This window comes from Macaca nemestrina, chromosome 13, assembly GCF_043159975.1.
Source record: "Macaca nemestrina isolate mMacNem1 chromosome 13, mMacNem.hap1, whole genome shotgun sequence".
Lineage (NCBI taxonomy): Eukaryota > Metazoa > Chordata > Mammalia > Primates > Cercopithecidae > Macaca > Macaca nemestrina.
In genome coordinates this window covers 103,554,144-103,573,711 of record NC_092137.1, presented here as the reverse complement: position 1 = coordinate 103,573,711, position 19,568 = coordinate 103,554,144, and the positions used below count along the sequence as shown (strand labels likewise).

Genomic DNA, 19,568 nt, shown 5'->3' with positions numbered 1-19,568 from the left:
CCATGTTCCTGCAAAGGTCATGGTCTTGCTTTTTATGGCTGCATAGTATTCCATGGTGTATATGTACCACATTTTCTTCATCCAATCTGTCATTAATGGGCATTTATTTTGACTCTATGTCTTTGCCATTATTGTGAATAGTGTTGCAGTGAACATATGCATGCATGTGTCTTTATTTTTTTATTTAATTTAATTTTTTTTTTTTTTTTTGAGACAGAGTCTTGCTCTGTCGCCCAGGCTGGAGTGCAGTGGTGCGATCTCAGCTCACTGCAAGCTCTGCCTCCCAGGTTCACGCCATTCTCCTGCCTCAGCCTCCCAAGTAGCTGGGACTACAGGCGCCTACCACCACTGCCGGATAATTTTTTTTTTTTTTTTTAGTAGAGACGGGGTTTCACCGTGTTAGCTAGGATGGTCTCGATCTTCTGCCTGCTAAAGTGGTTTATCAGCTTACAGGGGTTTCTGGCCAAGAATGTGTAATTGTGTGGATAAAGAATCGTGTCATCTGCAAACAGGGATAGTCTGACTTTCTCTCTTGTTTATTATAAAAAAAAAACGCTTTATTTTTTTCTCTTACCTGATTGTTCTGGCAATGACTTCAAATTATTAACATTATGTTGAATGAGAGTGGCGAGAGAGGGCATCTTTGTCTTGTACTGATTTTCATATGGAAAATTTTGTCTATTCAGTATGATATTGGCTGTGGGTTTGTCATAGACGGCTCTAATTATTTTGAGGTATATTTTTTTCAGTACCTTGTTTGTTGAGAATTTTTAGCATGACTGGGTTGTTGAATTTTATTAAAAGCTTTTTCTGCATCTATTAAGATGATCATATGGTTTTTGTCTTTAGTTCTGTTTATGCTTTGCATATGTTGAACCAACCTTGCATCCCAGGGATAAAACCTACTTGATAGTGGTGGATTAGCTTTTTGATGTGCTATTGGATTCAGTTTGCTGATATTTTGCTGAAGATTTTTCCATCAATGTTCATCAGAGATATTGGCCTAGAGTTCTCTTCTTTTTTGTTTTGTCTGTGCCAGGTTTTAGTATCAGGATGATGCTGGCTTCATACAAGAGTCCCTCCTCCTCAATTTTGGAATAGTTTCAGTAGAAATGGCACTAGCTCTTCCTACATCTGGTAGAATTCAGCTGTGAATCTATCTGGCCCTGGGCTTTTATTGATTGGTAGGCTATTTATTACTAATTCCATATCAGAGCTCTTTATTGGTCTATTCAGGGATTCAATTTCTTCTTGGTTTAGGCGGGGCACAGCAACTCACGCCTGTAATCCCAACACTTGGAGAGACCGAGGTCAATGGATCATTGATGTCAGGTGTTCGAAACCAGCCTGGACAACATGGTGAAACTCCATCTCTACAAAAACATACAAAAATTATCCGGGCATGATGGTGCATATCTCTAGTCCCAGCTACTTGGGAGGCTGAGTTAGGAGAATCACTTAAACCCGGGAGGCAGAGGATGAAGTGAGCCAAGATCACGTCACTGCACTGCAGTCTGTGTGACTCTCTCAAAAAAAAGTATTCCTGGTTCAGTCTTGGGAGGACATATGTGTCCAGCAATCTGTTAATTTCTTCTAGACTTTCTACTGTGTTTGCATAGAGGTGTTCATAGTATTCTCTGATGGCTTTTTGTATTTCTGTGGGGTCAGTGGTAATATTCCCTGTGGCATTTCTAAATGTGTTTATTTAGATCTTCTCCTTCTTCTTCATTTGTCTAGATGGTAATCTATGTATCTTATTAATTTTTATTTTTTTTAAACATCTCCTTGATTCATTGAATTTTTAATTTTTTGTGTGTGTCTCAGTCTCCTTCAGTTCAGCTGTGATTTGGGTTATTACTTGTCTGCTGCTAGCATGCGGGTTGGTTTTCTTTTGTTTCTCTAAGTCTTTTAGTTGTGATGTTAGTTGGTTAATTTGAGATCTTTCTAACGTTTTGATGTGGGAGTTTAGTGCTATAAATTTCCCTCTTCTTTTAACACTCCTTAGCGTGTCAAATATTCTGCTATGTTGTATCTTAGTTCTCATTAGTTTTAAAGAACTTCATGATTTCTGCCTTAATTTTATGCTTTACCCAAAAGTCATTCAGGAACAAGTTGTTTAATTTTCATGTAATTTTATGGTTTGAACAATTATCAGTCTTGAATTCTATTTTTATTATGCTGTGGTCCAAGAGTGGTGGTTATGTTTTTGTTCTTTTGCATTGGCTGAGAATAGTTTTATTTTCAATTATGTGGTTGATCTTAGAGTATGTGCCATGTGAAAATTAAAATAAGGTACATTCTGTTGTTTTAGGTGGAGTGTTCTGTATACGTCTAGCAGGTGCATTTGGTTCAGTGTTGAGTTCAGGTTCTGAATATCTTTGTTAATTTTCCTTTTTTTTTTTTTTTTTTTTTTTTGAGACAGAATCTTTACTCTGTCACCCAGGCTGGAGTGCAGTGGCGCAATCTTGGCTCACTGCAAGCTCCGCCTCCTGGGTTCACGCCATTCTACTGCCTCAGCCTCCCGAGTAGCTGGGACTACAGGTGCCCGCTACCATACCTGACTAATTTTTTGTATTTTTAGTAGAGACGGGTTTCACCATGTTAGCCAGGATGGTCTCGATCTCCTGACCTTATGATCCGCCTGTCTCGGCCTCCCAAAGTGCTGAGATTACAGGAGTGAGCGCCCGGCCTATCTTTGTTAATTTTCTTCCTCAGTAATCTGTCTAATACTGTCACTGGGATGTTGAAGTCTCCCACTATTATTGTTTGGGAGTCTATGTCTCTTTGAAGGTCTCTAAGAACTTGCTTTACGAATACGAGTGCTCCTGTGTTGGGTGCATAGATACTTAAAATAGGTCTTCTTATTGAATTGAACTCTTTACCATTATGTAATATCCTTCTTTGTCTTTTGTGATCTTTGTTGGTTTAAAGTTTATTTTGTCTGAAATTAGGATTGCAACCCTGCTTTTCTATGTCTTCCATTTTCTTGGAATATTTTTCTCCATCCATTTATTTTGAGACTATGGGTGTCATTGCATGTGAGATGGGTCTCTCAAAGACAGCATACCAATACATATTTGTTCTTTATCTAGCTTGCTACCCTGTGTCTAATACTTTGGGCATTTAGTCCATTTACATTCAAGGTTATTATTGATATGTGTGGATTTGATCCTGTCATGATAATGTTAGGTAGTTATTTTCCACCCTTGCTTATGTGGTTGCTTTATTGTGTCACTGTCTGTGTACTTCAGTGTGTTTTTGTAGTGACTGGTAATGGTCTTTCCTTTCCATATTTAGTGCTTCTTTCAGGAGCTCTTGTAAGGCGGATCTGGTGGTAATGAATTGCCTCAGCCTTTGCTTGTTTGCAGAGGGTCTTATTTCTCCTTTGTTTATAAAGCTTAGTTTGGTTGGATATGAAATTCTTAGTTGGAATTTTGTTTCTTTTAGAATGTTGAATATTAGCCCCCAATCTCTTCTGGCTTGTAGAATTTCTGCTGAAAGGTTCACTGTTATTGTGATGGGTTTCCCTTTGTAGGTGACTTGTCCTTCTCTCTAGCTCTTTTTAACATTTTTTCTTTCATGTTAACCTTGGATAATCTGATAATTTTGTGTCTTAAGAATGTACTTCCAGTGAAGTATTTAGTTAGAGTTCCCTGCATTTCCTGAATTTGAATGTTGGCCTCTCTAGCTAGGTTTGGGAAGTTCTCATGGATAATATCCTAAAGTATATTTTCCAAGTTATTTCCATTCTCTCCATCTCTTTCAGGGATGCCAGTGAGTCATAGATTCAGTCTTCTTTACATAATCCCACATTTCTTGGAGTTTTTTATTACTTTTAATTCTTTTTACTTTATTCTTGTCTGATTATCTTATTTCTGAAAGTCAGTCTTTAAGCTCTGAGATTCTTTCTTCTGCTTGGTCTATTCTGCTGTTAATGCCTGCAATTGTATTATAAAATTCTTGTAGTGTTTTTCAGCTCTATCAGGTCGGTTAGGTTCCTTTATTTTCTAGTTAAGAACCCTCTTGGGAGAACTACTACAGTCATTTGAAGGAAAGAAGACACGCTGGCTATGTGAATTGTTGGAGTTCTCGCACTGGTTATTTCTCATCTTTGTGGGCTGATGTTCCTTCAATCTTTGACATTTCTGTCCCTAGACAGAAATGGGTTTTCTTTCTTTTGTCCTATTTGATGACCTTGGGGGGTTGATTGTGCTATAAGGTGGGTTCAGCCAAATGACTTTGTTTCTATAATATTTTAGGGGGCCAAGGCTCAGCTCAGGACTCTTGGACTGCCTGCTCTAACTCTGGGGTACTGTTATTGGACCCTAGCTTTGTTCTCTGGCTCCTTGAGGTTAGAAATGTGCTGCGCTGGAGGGGCCAAAGTTCCCCCAAACTACTGATCACAACAACCTGATGGGTGCTTCCAGTCAAATAACTTTGTACAGTTGTGGCAATGGAATTCATCCCTCTTTTGCATGTGCCAGCAGCAGTGACCATGTGACATGGTGAATGCATTTGCTCCAGCAGTGGTGTTAGCACAGGGGCACGACACTGCAGGGCACAGTACTGTGTGCACCCTCTGTACACATTTCCAGAGGTAGCAGTGGCCGCTCAGAGTGGGTGTGAGTTCACTGTTTTGAATGCCTAGTTTTCCACAGTGGCAGTGGCAGCACAGGTGAAAGGTGCTGGCAGGGGCAGGGCTGGTGGGCTCCATGTCTGAAAATGGTGTGACAATGATGACCGTGCAGTAGAGGAAGGGGAAATGGGGTGCACTCGTACCAGCAGCAGTGGCATGGCACGGTACATGTACACAAGCACGCTGGTAAAGAGAAATTAAGTTGTGTACATGCGCACATGGCAAAGCAATTGTATAGTGGCCCTGGGCAAGTGCATGCAGGCAAAGTGACACAGGGGAGGCCGCAGTGGCAGGAGGGTGGGTGGGCTGTTGCATGTCACCAGGGCCCATTCTGCTGCAGCATTCTGCTGGTCAGGCATGGTGGGCCAGTGTTGGAGCTATGATGTGAGCCCAGAGGAAATACCTGGGCAGTGAGGGGAGCTGCACTGCCCCAGGGGGCCCAAAAGAGGCAAGCAGACTGAGATGCTCAGGTCGGAATGACCCCATCACCCTGGAGAGCTCAGGTCTGACAGTTCTCCTAGGGTTGAAGTCTCCTATGGGAGCAAGTTGAACCTAGGGAGATGGGCATCCCTGGCGGTGCTCCACCACAGATGCTCCTGCACCAAACCCTCCAGCTCTGCACCAGCTGGAGTTCTGCCCTTACTTCTTTTCTAAGCAGCTCTCCCTGCAACTCTGGTGTCCAGGGTCCTGCCAGGATTCCAGGGGTCTGTGGCAAAAGACAGTTGCTCCTTGCCTGTTCGACTCACCCCTTCCACGGGAATTGTTGGGGGCCAGGACAAGTCCTGGTATGAAGTAGCCTGTGCAGGGTTCCCAGCTTTCTCCCCCTTCATCCCTGCATCTGCGTCTTCCCTCTGTCCACCCTCAATGTCTTCCCTCTAAAAATCTGCTGGAAGTATACCAGTCTTCTCAATGTCCCAGTCCTTTGATGAAAGATATTCCATCTGGCTGTGTCTAGTTGGCCATCTTGGAGAGCTGATTTTTAAATTTTTTAAAAGACATATAATAGTTTTATATATTTATGTGGTACATATTGAGTTTCGATATATACAATGTGTAGTAATCACATCAGGATAAAGAGTATATTCGTCACCCAAACATTTATCTGTTATTTTCTCTATGTTACTTTTACTATCTTAATATCATAGTTATCTCACTTTTGTTGTTAAAAATTTAGAAATCATTCTAACTACATGATCTAGTCTAGTATAAATAGGTTGCATTACGATTCAAGCCATATTTGTAAAGCCAGTTAATGCAATTCTCAAATATTTTATATTTTTCTGCCATACAGTCAACACGAGAAATATCAAAATATGAAATATATTTTCATTCACTCTGTTGCTATTATAGCTCTACGAATTTACCCTTCTTTTAATTTTTTGACTATTAAATTTCCCCACGTATTTTAGAATCAACCTGTTCCTAATAGTATAATACAATTTAAAAAATGAGTAACCACAGTTGTGTAACAAGCAAAGATATTATCTTATTTTCTTCTTTTTTGGCTTTCTCGCTACTTAAAACGTTATGATTGTACAGGGGTTTAAGGACCAGGTGACTAAACTGAGAACCCCTTTCTTATGGGTGTCATAGGTGAGAGAGCCAAGTCTCTGACCAGGGCCTGGAAAGTTTGCTTCACTGACCTGTTGGTATTCAAACTTAACAATGGCACTAGCCTCAAGACTATTAATTGAAAAGGTTAAATCTGTGGTCCAGTCATTTTAACTATCATGCTCTATGGGCACCGCAGAAATACAGAAAGTTGACCGACATAATATAGTCTGTGGTTAGGTGTTTATCCTGTTTTCTCTTAAAACTGTTGTGTGACCTGATAGCCTCTTTTGTAAGTTACTCTCTTATAGGTTCTACAGAAAAAGGTGACAGCCTCCCAAAGAGAAAAGCAGAAAGGGGAGCTAGAGACTGAGTCAGCAAAATCTATTACCTGGAACAGATATCAAGTATTAAAAAATAAAAACCAGGGGCTCAAGTCTGTAATCCCAGCAATTTGAGAGGCTGAGGTCAGGCCTGAGGTCAGGCCTCAGATCACCTGAGGTCAGGAGTTTGAGACTAGCCTGGCCAACATGGTGAAACCCCATCTCTACTAAAAATAAAGAAATTAGCCAAGTCTGGTGGTGGGCACCTGTAATCTCAGCTACTTGGGAGGCTGAGGCAGGAGAATCACTTGAACCCGGGAGGCCAAAGTTGCAGTGAGCCGAGATCATGCTGCTGCTGCACTCCAGCCTGGGCAACAAGAGCAATGTTCCATCGCAAAAAAAAAAAAAAAAATTAATTAAAAAAATAAAAACCAGACTCTTAGAACATTTAATGCTATCATTCATTCTAGTGAATATTCCTAGCAATCCAACAAGGTAACTATTTTTTAAGGAGTTTAAGGGCTATAGGACAGGTGCTTTGACTGGCACTGTTAGGTGGCCCCATCCTGTTAGTAATGACATAATGGCCATGTTCCTCTCAGTGGTATCATGACATGATCATTCTTACTGCTCTGCTCTTGGTGCCATGTTACTTACCTACAGAATGACCCAGGAAAATTGAATTAATAGTAGAGTCATTATCATGACAAGTGGTACCATATTTTATTTTCCTCTCTTTTTGAAGCGAGGTAAAAATCTCGACCTGGGAGGTAATAATCAAAGTTCATATTTAAGGATTTTAAACAATAGGCATAAAATCGGGAGTGTGTAAAAAACACAAGCATGAGGAGTCAGGGGGAGTATACATTCTCACAACTATCTAGGAAAAGAAAATTTCCCAGTTCTATAAATAATTCAGAAACAAAAGGAAATACCAGGATTAACCAGGTTAATATAAATATAACCATTATATTTATATTTAATATAAATATATACACATTTAATAATATTTATATTAAATATAACATAATACCAAAATAACCATTATAAGGTGTTTATTTTTTTCTCATACCAAAGTGCCTAACTGGGGAATTTTTAATACTCAGTAGTAATCATCTCTAAGTCCCATTTATCCTGTTTTATCTATAAAAAGGAGGAATTAGAGCAGGTGATCTACACCAAAATGATTATTACAATGCTGCTGTCTGTTAAAATCATTAGGATACAGGTAGGCTTGCATAAGTTTTTTGCATTTGTCACATTGTTCACTCTGTTGATTATTTATTTTGCTCTACAGAAGATTTTTAGTTTAATGAAGTCCCAACTGTCTGTTTTTGTTGCATTTGCTTTTGAAATCTAGTCGTGAATTTTTTGCCTAGGCCAATATCCAGAGGAGTTTTTCTAGGTTTTTTTTTCAAGTACTTTTATAGTTTCAGGTCTTACATTTAAGTCTTTAATCCATCTCTAGCTAACTTTTGTATATGGTGAGAGACAGGATTCATTTTTATTCTTTAGCATATGGCAATCCAATTTTCTCAGGACCATTTATAGAATAAGGTGTCCTTTCCCTAGTGTATGTTTCTGTCAACTTTATCAAAGATCACCTAGCTTTAAGTATATGGCTCTATTTGTGAGTTCTTTATTCTGTTCTGTTCCTCTATGTCTCTCTATTTTTACACCATTACCATGCAGCTTTGGTTATTATACCCTTATGGTATAATTTGAACAGGTAATGTGGTGGCACCTGCATTGCTCCTTTTCCTTAGAATTGCTTTGGCAATTTGGGCTCTTTTTTGGTTCCATATAAATTTTGGAATTATGTTTTTTAATTCTGTGAAAAATGATGTTGGTGTTCTGATGGAAATTGCATTAAATCTATAGATTACTTTGGACATAATGGTCATTTTAATGAAATTGATTCTTCTGGCCCATAAGTATGGGGTGCTTTTACATTTGATTGTGTCATGTACAGTTTCTTTCGTAAATGTTTTAGTTTTCCTTGTAGAGGTATTTTACCTACTTGGGTAAATATATTCCTAGGTTTTGTTTCTTGATAGCAATTATTATTGGAATTGGCTCTGATTTGGTTCTCAGCTTGATTGTTATTGGTGTATAGAAATAAAACTGATTTTTGAACATTGATTTTGTATCCTGAAACTTTACTTAATTCATTTATCAAATTTAGGAGTCTTTTGTAGAATTCTTTAGAATTTTCTAGGTAGAAATTTATATCATTAGAAAACACAAATAATTTGACTTCCTCTTTTAGTGTTTGATTACCTTTAAATTTTTCTCTTGCCTGAACATTCTGCGTAGAAGTTCCAGTACTGTGGCAGAGTGGACATCCCCGTCTTCTTTCAGTTCTTACGGGAACTTCAACTTCCCCATTCAGTATAATGATAACTGTGATTTTGTTGCATATGGCTTTTATCATTTTGAGGTATGTTCCTTCTTTGCCTAGTTTGTGAGGGCTTCTATGATCAAGGAATACTATGTTTTATCAAATGCCTTTTCTGCATCTACTGAGATCATCCGTATCATTTTTGTTTTTAATTCTGTTTATGAGGTCAGTCACATTTATTGATTGCGTTGATAAACCATCCTTCCATCCCTGGAATAAAACCCACTTGGCTGTGGTGTATTATCTTTTTGATGTGCTGTTGGCTTTGGTTTGCTAGTATTTTCTTGAGGATTTTTGCATCTAGATTCAACAGATATATTGTCATGTAATTTTCTTTTTTGTTGTTGCTGCATCCTTGCCTGACCTTGGTATCATTGTGATACTGGCTTCATAGAAGGAAATACGAATGATTCCCTCTTCCCCTGTATTTTGGAACAGTTTCAGTATACTTGGTACCCTTTTTTTATACATTGAGTATAATTTGTCTGTGAATCTGATATGGTTTGCATCTGTGTCCCCACCCAAATGTAATGTTGAATTGTGATCCCCAGTGTTGTAGGTGGGGCCTGGTGGGAGATGATGATTGAACCATAAGGGAAAGTTCTAATGAGTGGTTTAGCAACATCTACCCTGGTGCTGTTCTCATAATAGAGTTCTCATGAGATCTGGTTATTTAAGAGTGTGTAGCACCTTCCCACTCTCTGTCTTCCTCCTGCTCTGGCCATGTGAAGCGTTGCTGCCTCACCCTTCACTTTCTGCCATGCTTGTAAGTTTCCTGAGGCCTTCTCAGAAGCCAAGCAGGTGCCACCATGTTTCCTGTACCTGCGAGCCAATTTTCTTATAAACCTCTTTTCTTATAACCTCTTTTCCTTATAAATTACCCTGTCTCAGGTATTTCTTTATAGCAATGCAAGAACTGACTAATACAGAATACATCTATTGCTGGACTTTTGCTTATTGGGAAATGTTCTTATTACTGATTCAATCTCAGTACTGATTAGTGGCCAACTTGGGATTTCTAGTACTTCCTGGTTAAATCATTGGAGGTTGTGTGTTTGCAGGAATTTATCTGTTTTCTCTGGGCTTTCTAGTTTGTGTTCATAGGGTTTTATAGTCATCTCTGATGATATTTTTATTTATGTGATATCAATTGTAATGTTTCTTTTTGCATTTCTGAATGTGTTAATTTGAATCTTCTCTCGTCTTTTCCAGGTTAATATAGCTGGTGGTCTATCAATGTTATCTTTTCAAATAACCAATATTTTGTTTCATTTATTATTTGTATTTTTTGTTCCAATTTACTTTATTTCTGATCTGATTTTTGTTATTTCTTTTCTTCTGCTGGATTTGGGTTTAGTTTGTTCTTACTTTTTTAGTTCTTGTGTTTGTGACATTAGAGTGTTAGTGTATAATCTTTTCATTTTTTTTGATGTAGCATTTAACACTGTAAACTTCCCTCTTAGAAATGCTTTTGCTTTATCCCAAGGTTCTCATATGTTGTGTCTCCATTTTCATTCATTTCAAAAAACTTTTTCACTTCATCTTAATTTCATCAATGAACCAAAAAATTATTTAGGAGCATCGTATTTAGTTGCTACATCTCTGCATTATTTTGAGAATTGATTTCAGTTTTATTTCGCTGTAGTCCAAAAAGATACATATATGATTTAAATTTTTAAAATTAATTTATACTTGTTTTGTGGCCTAATATATGGTCTATCTTTTAGAATGTCGCATGTACTGATAAGAAAAATTTATATATATTCTACATTCTATATTATTGTTGGGTAGAATATTCTGTAAATGTCGGTTGGGTCCATTTGGTCTAAACTCTAATTTAAATCTAGTGGATCTATTTTGATTTTCTATCTCAGTGATCTGTCTATTGCTATTTGTGGGAGTTGAAGTCCCCAACTATTATTGTATTGCTATCTATCAATTTTCCTAGGTCTAATAATATTTGTTTTATCAATCTGAGTGCTCCAGTATTGAGTACATAATATGTTTCAGCATGCTATATCTTCATGTCAAGTTGATTCCTTTATTATTACACGATGACCTTCTTTGTCATTTTTAAGTATTATTGATTTAAAATTTGTTTGATCTGATACACATACTTCTGCTTGGTTTTGGCTTCTATTTGCATGGAACATCTTTTTCCACCCCTTTTGTTTCATTCTCCAATTGTACTTACCAGTAAGATGAGTTTTTTATGAGCAGCATATACTTAGATCATGCTTTTAAAAATTCATTCTGCTAATCTATATCTTTTAAGTGGAGCAGTTAATCTATTTACACTCAAGGTTTATATGCTATGTGAAATTTTGTTACTCTCATAATGTTAATTACTTACTATTTGTTTCGTAGCCTCCTTTTTATTACTGTTTTATAAGACTTGTGAGTTTTATACTTTCATGTATTTTTATGATGGCAAGTATCAATCTTTTGTTGCCATGTTTAGAACTTCCTTGAGCACTTTTTGTAAGACCAGTCTAATGGTGATCAATTTTCTCAGCATATTCTTATCTGGGAAATCATATATTTCTCTCTCACTTTTGAAGCTTATTCTAACAGGATACAAAATTGGGGGTTGCCAGTTTTTTTCTTTACACACTTAGAAAATAGAATCTCAATCTCTTCTGACACAAGGTTTTGCCGAGAAGTCTACTCTTAGTCTGATGGGATTATCTTTATAGGTGATTAAATGCTTTTCTCTTGCTGATTTCAGGATTTTTCCTTCACCGTTGATTTTAGACAGTCTGATGACTGTGTTGTGAAAAGGTCCTTTGTGCAATATATGTTTCATTTGTCCTCTTATATCTGAGTATTTAAATATTTTGCTAGACTAGAGAAGCATTTCTCAATTATTTACTTAAATAGGTTTTCCAAATTTTTGCTCTTTCTTCTCTTTTGGAAATACCTATGATTCATAGGTTTCATCATTTTATGTAGCCTCATACCTCTTGAAGGCTTTATTCATTCTTTATTCTCTTTATTTTTGCCCTCTGAATTAATTCAGATCTGTCATCAAGTTCTGAGATTCTTTTTTCTACTTAGTATAGTCTATTGTTGAAGTTTTCAACCATATTTTGTAATTCCTTTAATAAATTTTTTATTTCAAGAACTTCTTTTTTCTTTTTTTTTAAATCTCTATAGTAAACTTCTCATTCATATCCTGAATTGATTTTCAGATTTCTTTATATTTATTTTACATTTTATCTTAGATCTTTCTGAGTGCCTTAAAATCAATATTTAAAATTTTTTATCTTGTATTTTAAACTTTCATTTTGGTCAGGACTCATCGTTAGAGGGTTGGTGTGATCCTTTAAGGGTGTCATAACATCCTGTGTTATTCATACTTCCAGTATTGCTATACACTGATCCCTTCCTTCTCATCTGGAGAAACTATTATTTCTTATTATTGAATTTATGTTCATTTGGATGAGATCTTTTCCTTTTTTTCCACTTGAGGATGTGCCTATAATATATGTTTTGTATGGTCCTTTAGTTTTGCTTCTGGGTACTTTCAGTGTCAAAAACTCTGTATAAATTCCTTGATTATAGATAGCCTTAGAGTGGTAGCTTTTCTAAATGCCAATCACAGCCAGTGAGGTACTGGCTGTGTGAGTAGGCTCATGGCCTCCAGTAGAGCCTGCGTGGCAGAGGTATCAAGAAGCTTATTGCATTCCCAGGTGCTGTGCTCTCATATCAGCAGATTTTGTGTTGAATTATGCACTTTCACCTCCAGGCCAGTAGTCCATGCTTATAGGTAAGAGCCAGCTACAGCAGTAGAAGTAGGGTTTATGCTTGAATTTTTTTTAATTTGGAGAAGCTCTCCAGTACCTCAGGCAATAGGCTGATCTGTGAAATGCACAATAGCCTGGGCTCCATGCTCACCCCTGGGTGAGGGATCAGGCTTGTCAAAGCTGACACTACCAATTTCACCCTTTGGTCCAGTAGCAGGTACAAGCACCAGCCCTGATGGGAGTGGCAGGAACATGGTGTACACTGTATGATTACCTTGATTTTAATAGCCTTAGTTTACTGCCTTTCTCAAATTCCAGTTGTATTAGTAATATAACAGGTGGGTGAGCAGGCTCTGGACATCCTGAATAGCCAGGGTTGTGGGTGCTGGTGGTAGCAGAGGTCATGCAAAATTTGTGTCCTGTCTGAGTGCTATGCAATTGTGTCAGTAGATGTTGTAATGGGCTAGCAAAATTGACTTCCAGGGCAGTAGGTATCACTTGTAAGTGAGAACTGCTGCGATTGTGATATTAGAGCTTGATCTTTGTTAGCGAAGAGAGGTACTGGTATATCCTGGTCAATGGAATGGGCTGCCAGACTCCAAGGGGTCCCAGTGTCATTCTCTGCCTTTGAAGTTTGTGGGGCAGGAAAGCTAGGAGGGGCTGGGCTGGGCAAGCCTTTGCTTGGACTCCCCAGTGGTATGCACAATTTCTGGCCATGATAGGGGTCAGAAAGCAGCCTCTCAAACTGCAGGGGCAATACTCCAGAGGGAAATAGAGCAACTTCTGCCATGCCAAAGAGCTAACATTGGAAATAGGAATGGATTCGCAGACAAGCAGGTGGTAGTGAGACCTGCCTCACTTCCACTCTCTTGACTTGGCAGGGTTTCCTCCCATGGCTTGCTGCTGGCAGAAAACTGAAACAGTCAGCCCAGTTACAAGCAGGTTGTCATCAGATTGCAAAACCGCCACAAGCCATAAAACTCTGTGCCTGAGACAAAAACTGTGACTCTTAGGTCACCCCTCTCCGTCTGGTTCTAAGAAAAAGAAAAAGTGATTCCCCTTCTACCCATGGCTCAAGCCCATGCCACACTCTTCTTTCATATATGGCTGTGGGGCTCCTACCCCACTCAAGACTAGACTGCAAATCTCAGTCCGGAGACTCTCCAAACCATTGACTGCATACAGCCTGTGCTGGCTAACAGATTTCCCCCACAAGCCCCTTAGAGCAAGGATCAGAAATAGCTACCTTCCATCAGTGCCGAGGTCTGTGAGCATGCACCAAGCACTTCTTTCTCCCTTTCCTTCTCACAGTCTGTCCTGTGCTCCCCAAATCAGATCCAGCACTTAGTTGTCTCAAGGAGCTCCGCTATACTCTGGAATACCCAGCTCCCCAGTGGGCATACATGGGAAGCTAGGTAGTCCAGGCTATGGTGTAGCTCCTTCAGACAACTGAGCGCTAAATCTGGGGAGTCTCGTGCACTGGAGGCTCACAGTTCTCCACTAGACCAGCAGGGCAGGTTGCTGCCCACCATATTTTTCAAAGTATCTAAAGTTTCTTTTACTTTTATGTTGAGGTCCCATGTTCCTTCTGGATAAAAGTTCACACTGTGAATCCCTAACACACAATTTTGCTATTTCCAAATAGGTGAGGCATGCTGACAAACTTTCTAATCCAATATCTTGGAGAAAAATAACAACAACAACAAAAACACTTTTACCCCGTTTAATTTCCAAGATACTTAAAGACATCATTGAAAAATAATTATATATTTCATTTTTGACAATTTTAAATAAGTCTTAAATATGATTTTGAGCCAGCGGTGGTGGCTCACACCTACAATTCCAATGCTTTGGGTGGACAAGATAAGAGGATTGCTTGTGGTCAAGAGTTCAAGACCAGCATAGGCAACATAACAAGACCTCGTCTCTACAATAAATACAAAAAGCTGAGAGGTGGTGCATGCCAATAGCCAATAGCCCCAGCTAATCAGGAGGCTGTAGCAGAAGGATTGTTTCAGGCTAGGAGTTCGAGGCTGAAGTGAGCTACGATGGTGCAACTGCCCTGTCTCAAAAAAAAAATCCATTAATTTGAAAGGAAAGCAAGACCATTTTCAGTGTGTGGCTTTAAACAGAATTTTTCAAGATAACCTCATTGGAAAAAAAATGGTCACCTTGGCTGCCATAAATGTCCCTTTAAACACAGCATCCTAAACTTACACAGACCCCCTAGTATTTTGTTAAAATGGACATTCTCATCAATAGGTAGACTTCTATTTCACATTTCTAACAAGTTACCTATAATTTCTGAACAATTTTTGAACAGCAAGGTATTTCCATATTAAGGGAAACATATGCGATATCTGTATTTGTCTGTATAGTTTTAATCAAATCTCATTTGAGATTTGGAGGTCAGAAGAGCAGGATTCAATACTAGCCATCAGCATCTGTGGACAGACAGGTGGACACAGGTGAGGACTGAAGAATCAGCTGGAGAGGTGTTACAAGCAACTGTGAGCATCAGCACCTGCACCCCTCAGCATACCAGACAGGTCTGAGGACCACCTGGTTAAGTAACTTATACCTTCAGCAGAAAATGTGCTCTGGCTTCTGGGGGAGCACCAGGAAATCCCCCCATTTCTAGTGTCAACTTTCCTGATTATCATAGCTGATAAAATTAGATTTTAATGGCTATAGTTTAAAATATAACTCCTTGTGTAAAAAGAAAAAAAAACCTATTGGAATATCCAGGGAAGATTTTCCTTATTTATTTATTTTTATTTTTATTTTTATTTTTTTGAGATGGAGTCTCACACTCTGTCCCCCAGGCTGGAGTGCAGTGGCACCCAATCTCGCTCGGCTCACTGCAAGCTCCGCCTCCCAGGTTCACGCCATTCTCCTGCCTCAGCCTCCCCAGTAGCTGGGACTACAGGTGTGCGCCACCACGCCCGGCTAATATTTTGTGTTTTTAGTAGAGACGGGGTTTCACCTCGTTAGCCAGGATAGTCTCCGTCTCCTGACCTCATGATCTGCCCGCCTCGGCCTCCCAAAGTACTGGGATTACAAGAGTGAGCCACCGCGCCCGGCCTGATTTTCCTTATTTTATGAACACTGACTGATGTTATAATCCAAACTACTCAAGTGTAACAGGCTGTCCTTAATTAACTCATGAGATAAATGGTCTTGCCTGTGTTGCTGGGGCTGAAGAGAAGAGACTTGAAGTGCAGAGGAGCATCCCTGACTCCTTCTACCAAAACCAAAAAGTGACCTTCAAAATGTGGCTGTTTCCAAGAAATGCTGCCAGCAGATGGAGCTGCAAGAGAAACATCTTGGGCAGCCCAGCCTTACATATCTTCTTCCTTGGGTGGTTTATGTTCTGACTTGTAACACTGTGAGAGGGTAACTATTATACTGGAAACAATAATAAGTTGCAGCATCTTCAGGCTGCAGGCTACTGATGGTGAGCGTGAAATCTGTCCCAGATCCACTGCCACTGAACCTCGATGGCACACCAGTGTACAAATTGGATGCATAAGAAATCAGCAGCTTAGGCGCTTTCCCTGGCTTCTGCTGATACCAGGCTAATCCTTTGTTAATGCTTTGACTCGCCCGGCAAGCGATGGTGACTCTGTCTCCTACAGATGCAGACAGGAAGGTTGGAGACTGGGTCAACTGGACGTCACATTTGGCACCTGAGAGGGAAAAATAATAATTATCCACACAATTAGTTCTGTTGTAAGAGAATTTCTATGAAGAGCCAGGCAGTACAGAGCACACTGGCTGAGTAAATTCCTAGCGTTCTCCTTCCTTACCTGGCAAACAGAGTAGCAGGAGCCCCAGGAGCTGAGCAGGGGCCCTCATGTCCATGCTGTGTCCTGACTGAGACTGACTCCTGCAAAGAGTGTGACCAGCGTATTAATAAGTCTTCAGGGCAGGGGGTTGTGCTCTGCAAACATGCAAATCAGCAGGGGATGGGGCAGGCTGAGCACAGCTGCAGGGCAATTATTCAGCAGAGGCCCAATGTTCCCAGGTGTCCCAGGTTGGATAAGAGCTGAACAGATTTGCCTGCAGAGAACGTGTTTCTTGCTGGGGTCCATTTGGTTACATTTTGTTACCTGTACATATGACGAAGGCCAGACAGGCTTCCTCGTTGCTTGGATTGTGTAATGATCTTCGTGTGATAAATTATCAGCACTACCGTCCAGAGATGGCGTGAAGTAGAAGAGCAATAAAAAACAGTAGATCATGAGTTGTAAGGAAGGACAGTGTTTGTCATTATTAACCAGCCATCTCCAGCTAAGTGACCTGTCCTTCTCCATCTCTGAGCACCATGCCATCAAGGCCAGCCAAGGACAAGGGTTTTCTTCTTCCGCATCTGAGAGCATCAGAGCATCAGCTACCTTCCTGGGTCGGTTTGCTACCACAGATACATGCTGAAGGTTCCCTTAGTGCCTCAGATTATTGCCATGCATTCTATTCCCTGTTAACCCACGCCATTCCCTTCAGAAGTTCAGGTCCTCTGTAGATCAAGTGTTCTTTTTTTTTTTTTTTTTTTTTTTTTTTTTTTTTGAGACGGAGTCTGGCTCTGTCGCCCAGGCTGGAGTGCAGTGGCGGGATCTCAGCTCACTGCAAGCTCCGCCTCCCGGGTTCACGCCATTCTCCTGCCTCAGCCTCCCAAGTAGCTGGGACTACAGGCGCCCGCCACCTCGCCCGGCTAGTTTTTTCTATTTTTTAGTAGAGACGGGGTTTCACCGGGTTAGCCAGGATGGTCTCGATCTCCTGACCTCGTGATCCGCCCGTCTCGGCCTCCCAAAGTGCTGGGATTACAGGCTTGAGCCACTACGCCCGGCCCAAGTGTTCATTTATACTCCAATCTACTGTGTTCCTAAACCCACATCGTTTACCATCACCAAATATCTTCGTATTACTAAGAAAATAAATGCACTTCTCAATGGTTGGCTTTAAGACAGTGGGGCCCAAGCAGGGTGAGGAGAGAAGCAGGCAGAAAGTGAACGTAGAAGCCCTGCCTGGGATGTTGGAACTACAGTGGTGGGGGGATGTTTCCCCAAATGGAAGAGAAGGCACTGTTGGGTCAGTGTGTATACCAGAAGGTGGGATGGGCAGTGCATTCACATAGGTAAGAGGTCCCAGTGCAGAAGTCAGAGCCCAGGCGGCATAAGGAGGATACCAACACAGAGGGCACAAAGTAAGGGATGGCCACAGAAATGGTATCAGAACTAGAGCAGGGAGTGTGGATTTGTGTGTGCAGAGTTGTCTGCAAGGAAGGGGTAGGTGACAGTGATGACTAGAGACTGGTTTTTAATAGAAAAATTGAATTAGCAAATGCATTAATGATAGGGTCAAGATTTTTGCAGTTAAAAAAAAGTTACAAACAATAAAAGAGGAATATTTTAATAAACTCTTTGCTTTTGGAATAGCATTAGAGATACCAGTGTAAACTCGGGGTTTTTATAGATATAGACATAAATGTGTGTCTATGTGTAAATAGATAGTTAATTTTTCCTAGCCTAGAAAAAATGATACTGCAGTCCTAAATAGTACCCATGGTGTTCAGATATTCATTTGAAAATGCCATTTTCCACTAAAAGGAACCAGTAATTCTTGGAGAAACGTCTATTTCTGGGACTAGGATAGAGAAAATGCAAGATGAGCCTGGACCATCTTGAAACTAACAAACACTGAAAGAATAATGTAGTCAAGGCAAGAGGAAATACAAGCCAATTTGAATGTGACACAAATTGGTCAGATCTGAGAAATTTTAAGTATCAAAATGATGATTAATGATGATAACATATTATAACCCAATGAAGAAAATACAAGCCTATGAGTTCATACCGATATTTCAAAAACAAATGGGGGAGTCGTAAAATATCAAACAACTTCCCAAATTTTTATTAATTACAAAGGGAAAAAGCAGCTGTGCCTCAGAGAGTTCTGGCAGACATCACCTTAATTCAGGTCCAAAACAAGCATCATCAGTAACAGGACAAATTAAAATAAGGCACCGCCTGGTAGGATGCAATGAGAAGACCAGAGCATCACTTCTAGACATTCCTGCCTGTTGTGAGCTGAATTGGTATCTCCCAAAATTTATATGTTGAAGTTGTAACCTGTAGTACCTCATAATATGACCATATTTGGAGATACAGTGTTTAAAGAAGTAATTGCGTGAAACAAAATCATTTGGTTAAGGCCCAATCCAACATGTCTGGTATCCTTATAAGAAGGGGAAATTGGGACACATACGTATGTGAGGGAAAGACCCCGTGATGACACTTGAGAAGACAGCCATCTATAAGCCAAGGAGAGAGGCCTCAGAAGAGAACAATCCTGCTGACAGTTATATCTTAAACTTGTAGCCTTCAGAATTGTGAGAAAATGAATTTCTGAAATTTAAGCCACCCAATCTGTGGTACTTTGCTCTGGCAATTGTAACAAATGAATCTACAGCAAAAGATGCATTGTCTGAACTTAATAATGGGAAAACAAACAAACAAACCCAAATTGTAGGACATCTCACAAAATAACTAGTGCATCGTCTTCAAAAGTTACAAGATCGTGAAGTTCAGGAAAGACTGAGGGTCTGTTCCAGACTAAAGAAAACTACAGAGACGAGGGCCGGTAAAGGAGGCACACAATGTGAGACTGGGTCATTTTGCTACAAAAGTCATCAGTGGAACAATTGACAAAACTTGAAACAGACCTAAGGACTACATAGAGTGATATGTTAATGCTGATTTCCTGATTTCATTATTGTATTGAAATGACGCAGGAGAAAGTCATTTGTAGTGACGCATAGTGGAGTCTTAGAATGCGTCTATAACACTTTCAACTTACACTCAAATGGTTCCAGTGGGAAATAAGTACTTCATGCTGTCCTTAAACTTCTTATT

The 19,568-nt window shown here is 39.7% G+C and overlaps 2 gene segments (V, D, J or C); one reads left to right on the top strand and one right to left on the bottom strand.

Annotated features, from left to right (window-relative positions):
• LOC105481121 (immunoglobulin kappa light chain-like) overlaps window positions 1-19,568 on the top strand; it is a 290,214-nt gene that overhangs the window by 182,556 nt on the left and 88,090 nt on the right.
• LOC105496034 (immunoglobulin kappa variable 1-9-like) lies at window positions 15,849-16,843 on the bottom strand. The segment is given in 3 exon segments: window positions 15,849-16,346; window positions 16,467-16,546; window positions 16,770-16,843. Coding segments are annotated over 3 exon segments (411 nt in total).